Source organism: Larimichthys crocea, unplaced genomic scaffold (genome assembly GCF_000972845.2).
Source record: "Larimichthys crocea isolate SSNF unplaced genomic scaffold, L_crocea_2.0 scaffold65629, whole genome shotgun sequence".
In the NCBI taxonomy this organism is placed as follows: Eukaryota; Metazoa; Chordata; class Actinopteri; family Sciaenidae; genus Larimichthys; species Larimichthys crocea.
This window is the reverse complement of record NW_020858644.1, coordinates 1-5,246: the sequence shown is the minus strand read 5'-3', so window position 1 is coordinate 5,246 and position 5,246 is coordinate 1. Positions and strand designations below refer to the sequence as shown.

At 40.3% G+C, this 5,246-nt stretch overlaps 2 protein-coding genes across 2 annotated transcripts; one reads left to right on the top strand and one right to left on the bottom strand.

Moving 5' to 3' along the window:
• Nucleotides 1-73: 73 nt before the first annotated feature.
• LOC113745336 (uncharacterized) lies at nt 74-1,763 on the bottom strand (the record flags this gene model as incomplete). The annotated part of the gene is made up of 3 exons (XM_027276866.1): nt 810-1,763; nt 357-485; nt 74-267 (listed from the first exon to the last, which is right to left on the bottom strand). Coding segments are annotated over exons 1-3 (653 nt in total), but the record flags the coding sequence as incomplete, so codon positions are not given.
• LOC113745337 (uncharacterized) lies at nt 1,533-4,771 on the top strand. Its single transcript, XM_027276867.1, has 5 exons — nt 1,533-1,565; nt 1,729-1,988; nt 3,801-3,991; nt 4,143-4,230; nt 4,662-4,771. The coding sequence occupies exons 1-5, from the start codon at nt 1,533-1,535 to the stop codon at nt 4,747-4,749; spliced, it is 660 nt and encodes a 219-aa protein (XP_027132668.1). The 3' UTR covers nt 4,750-4,771.
• Nucleotides 4,772-5,246: the final 475 nt, after the last annotated feature.

Genomic DNA, 5,246 nt, shown 5'->3' with positions numbered 1-5,246 from the left:
CATGCAGCAGCAGTACTTAAACAATATCTACTGTTTGCAACTATATTATGGAACATAGAGCACAGAAAGTTACCTGTAGACCTCTTGATATATTGTCAGGTTGTTTTTCACAGGCATAGTGGAATGGCTGATAATTTTACTGGAGAAACCATCAACGGAAAGAACATGGGTCACCCCGAACATCACCAGTTTCTCGTTCTGGTCAATGTGAAGTTTGTGGCCCGTGTACTCGGCACTGTATGGCACTGGATTTAAGTTCCTTGATCTCTGAGTAATTAAGCAAAAAAGAAAAACAGTTGGGCATTTTCACAATGACCTACACTACAACAATCATATTAGTGTTTCCTAAAACCTACGTGATGACGATCTGCATGGTATGGCAGGTTTATATTTCTGAGGATCCCACCAACACGCCCCTCTGATGCTTTGATCCCCTTTGAGGACAGGTAGCCATGCATCATTCTTCTACCGTATGATGGTCCAGTCTGAAATTGAAGAGGAACATACATTTATCTTTTTTGTTTTCCTATTACAAACAATTATAATAAACACATTACTATCTTGTTAAGTGCTCAATCAGCTCCCAGGTGTCCCAAAAGAATATAGTATTCATTAAAACCCTCTGGACCTGACAGGATCTCATTTTTAAGACAGAAAAACATCTTTCCACAAGAACACAAAAAAAACCAACCTAATAATAAATCAGTTCATGCAGCTTGAACTTATGAACGCTGCTCGAGCACCCTGTCATTACCTTCATGTACACTGCAGTTATCAGCCATAGAAATGTAATGGAAAATGTTGCTTACCTCTTTAATTGCTTTAGCAATCTCGCTCTCCAGTTTGGAGTCCTGGATCCGTTTTCTGCCTATACCATTTTGGGCGCAAAATCGACGAAGGTTTGCTTTGGAAAAGCCTTTGGTCAATCCACATTCAAATTGGAGATGACTGGATATTTGTTCATCAGAATGGCCATGTCTGAGCATATTTTCGATTATTTCTTGGTAGGGTGACAAACTGGACTCCATGGTAACCGCCAAAAAGTGCGGGAGTCGGAAAGCGAATGACGTCACAACAACATGTGTTGCGTTCCAGTTGTACTGGGAAGCATGGTTTTTCGAGCTCCCAACATTACTCATTTAGTGCGAAAAAAAACTAATCAGAAGCGCTAACAAATGGAATATTTCAGGAGCGTCTACTTTGTTTACAGTCGGGGCAGCCATCTTTGATTGTGAGCTCGGGGTGTGGAGGATTCCCCGACTTCACGACTCGGAAATCCCACCTCGGGGGGCTTTCCAGTTGAAACATCCATCCAGGAGGTTGAAAATCCTGAGTTCCCAGTACACCTGGAATGCACCATATCCTGTCATGCGTACCAACAACCTGCCAAAAAGTGCGCCTTGCTACACCCATCATCCTCTTTTTTTTCAGGTTCCCGGCTCTGCAGGATCGATTGAATAAATTGTTCTGCTAAAATGGAGACATTTGTATTGTACAGAGAAAACAAGAGAATTACGCTTAAAATTGAAGATATGCGTGTTGACAGGATCGCCCGCATTTTCCAGGTAACTAATCCAAACCTGCAACCTTAACTTCTATGTCTACTGCTTTGAGAAAAAGACAGTGGGGAGAAGAAAAAAATGCAAATGTAATAGTACACATGAAAAGATAGTGATATTTATTACAATGTTTTTGCAAAACATTGACATTTTTCAAAATTTCTTCTAGATCAACATGGATAGCCTGTACATCACTGATGCCGCAAACGTTGCAATATTTCCAGTTGAGAGTGGGTGTTTCAGCTCATTGGACCTGTCTAACCATGGTCATTATGAGGTTCATGGAGAAGTTGGGGACACTGCAGGGACCCCAAGAGCCCCAGCTGCAGCTCCTTCGCCACAGTTTGCTTTTCGCAATAGTCAACCTGTGACAACTGCAAACATGAGCCTGATGTCAAGATCAGTGACCACACCTCGCTCATTTCAAAGGTAGAAGAGGGATTAGCATCATAAATTAATGTGGTTGTTAAGTGGTAAATTACAATGTATGACAGTGTTCAAGTTTACTCATTTACAATTTCCTTTTAAGCAAACTGAGATGTAAGCAGAGATGTATAGTAACGAAGTAGAACAGTAGAAGTACTGTACTTTTCTCCCCAACTTCCACTTTTACTGCACTGCATATTTTTTGATAAATTTATTATACTTTTACTCCAGAGTACCTTTTTTCATGGCTGAATCGTTAGCTCGTTACGATTTGTAGCGGTCCAGTCCGACACGTGAATGAATGACGGGCGATATTGAGCAAACTGCATTATTGCTGAACGATTTGTTTACAGGACTCGGTGACTGTCGACCGAACCACGCAAAAAAACCAACATACGTCCCGGCTGTGTCCGGAAATCACTCACTCATTCCCTACTCCCTACATAGAAATAAATGTAGTGGACTATATCTGAGCTCTAACAGAAAAATGTTCGGCCCGTTTCGGACACTTCTCTTGGCGCCGGTAATTACGTCATTGCGGTCGCACAATTAAAACGTACCACATTAACGTCGTCTCACTAATACCTTAGTCCATTTACTACTGCATTTTTTATAATTAGAGTCTTTGATTACTGTCCTGTATGTTTTATTTCTGTTTTTGTTTTCTATTTAAGCATATTTTTATTTTTATTCTCTTGGCTCTTTAGTAACAGAACGTTACAGTGTAATCTACTGGGAATGTTAATTAATGCTGTTCGTTTTACACTTTTTTTAATGAATGTAGAAAGCCATTTAAAATTCCCTTGTTTTTAAATGTGTAATAAAATAACAATAGAATAAACTTGTGACGTTGGTACTGCTCCACAACTACATGAATTTTGCGGCGTCTCTCATCCTCTCATCCATCCGCCGAAAAAAACATAGCTCCGTTATTTAGAAAACTCCCTGTAGCGCTTATAGAAATGCCATCTACTTCATCCTGGCTGTTTGTGGCTTTATTAATAATTCAATTATTACTTTTTTATTTCAATTTATTTACTTTCCGCGCCCAGAGAACTTCTGGCAATGCATGACACATCAACACATCAACTCTCTCGTGCGCCGTACGTCAGGTGGCACCAAGTGCGGTCTCTCTCACCTGCTCCCCTCGCTCTCGCATTCATTCGACAGACGTTCACAGACCATGGGAAATCACAGAACTCTACCATGAACATTTGAACACTGTAACATTAGAGTTTGTGCCTTAAATAATATTTGGAAATAATAAACAAACTGTACTTGTCTTTTACTTGTACTTTTACTTTCAGTACTTGAGTAGCAATTTTTTACATACTTCTACTTGCAATACTTAAGTACAAAACATTTTGAATACTTTAGTACTTTTGTTGTATGGTGTTTAATGAACACTTCAACTTCTACTCAAGTCAGTTTTTTGATATAGCACTTGTACTTCCACTCCTTTACTCCAGTACTTTATACATCTCTGGGTATAAGTGACTTCTAAAACACAAGGTATGGAGAGTGTTGTTCTTTAAAGGTGTCAAAAAATACCCAATGTACAACCAAATATCTACATGGCTTCAGATTCTCCAGAATAATCGGATGAGGTATTTAGTCTATCATACAGTAGATTTCAATGTTAAGCGTCCGCTATTGGATCATCTCCCGATTATGAGACAAGGTGGAGTAGTGACAGATGATCTGGGTATGCTGCAGGTGTGTTCAATTGTGATTTGCCTCAGGTGTGTGTTGAACTAGTACTCAAGTGAGCGTGTGTGGTTTTACATGGACTTCACTGTTGTTTGTGTTTTACAGGTCTATTCATGTGTCAGAAGTAATGGACGGGAAGCTTGTACCAACGCGGGTAGTTGTGGTGAGATTTGTTGAAGCAGAGGCAAGTGTATCTGTCATCCTAGAGAAACTGAAGGTGGCCATGGGAGATGATGAGGACTACATCTTTACCGACACACTTGGCAATGAAATTGTGGAGTCAGAAGGAACAAGTGGTGAATGAAATATTTTTAATTTTCATGTATGCCAAATGCATTCTACATACTGTATAAACAGTAATAGTCTGAAAGTAGTGGCAGTCCAACAGTGTTTCTCTCAAATTCTAATTCTCTCTTTGTGTCTTTACTCTGCATTTCTCTCATGAAGGGTCTTTGTATTGGAGACAGAATGCCAGAAAGACCTATGCCATTGAGAGTACTGCATTCCGGCAATGGCGTCGGCAACGGCGTAGCAGGTATTGTTTAGATAAAACATAGTTTTGCCCGGACGCCTCACAGCAAGAAGGACCTGGGTTTGAATCATGGTGGGCAGGTCTTTATATGTGGAGTGTGCATGTTCTCGCCATGCTGTGGGCTCTGGTGCCCATTCATTCATCATCATACCCACTGGTGTCATGCCTATCTCCAGCTCACATAGGGCGAAAGGCAGTCCATCACAGGGTACACACACTATTCGCTCTCTGACTAACACCTAGGGGAAAATCCCATTTCAATCAATTATTCTCAAATAAACTGTTCACACAGTTGAGAAAATATAAGTCTATTTTCAGTTATTTTCATCATGCATCTTTTATTCTGGACTTTTTACCCACTAAATTCCTCATAATTATTTCTTAAATGGCTGCAATTATTTGATCTAACTATATATAAAATGTGCCTAATGCAGAAAAGATGCTGTCCAAATGCTGAAGGACCAGGTGGAAGAACTGCTCGATGCATCTCAAGGGCTGGATGAAGTAACCAAAAGATACTAATCTGGTGACCGTCAGCCGTGATAGTCGGTAGTTTGGTGCCTGAATTCAAACAGGCATGTCGTCTTGATTTGCAGAAGGTACTGTTCCCATTCTGCATGTTTGAATATTGCACTGGCCAACACAGAAATAATCAAATGTAAAAATGGATTCAAAAAACAGAAAAGGAAATGAACAATACATTTTTACTTTTTAAATTGCCAATTTCTTTTTCTTGAAGTTCCAATCTCAAGTCAATATCATATTCTAAATATGCTTTATTTTTATAGCTACGATGACGCAGCCGATGTTCTCATCCTGCTGTCGGACCCTGGTGGGGTGTAAAGTGTGCGTGGAGGAATGGCAGAACACATCGGATCACTGCCTCAAGTGTAGAGATCACATGGTAATATATACTGACAGTAGCGTGGACTCTCTGCAGCAACTGGCCTGCTGTGAGGTCCCTTCCATAAACTCACGGTATATAAAGAGGTGCCGATATGGTTAGGCAGCCTGTGTGT

Bases quoted from the DNA above. Each gene is read 5' to 3' on its own strand.
- LOC113745337 (XM_027276867.1), top strand. From the start codon at position 1,533: ATGCGTGTTGACAGGATCGCCCGCATTTTCCAG. The intron at 1,989-3,800 runs GTAGAAGAGGGA...TGTGTTTTACAG, and splicing joins ACACCTCGCTCATTTCAAAG to GTCTATTCATGTGTCAGAAG. The intron at 3,992-4,142 runs GTGAATGAAATA...TCTCTCATGAAG, and splicing joins GGAGTCAGAAGGAACAAGTG to GGTCTTTGTATTGGAGACAG.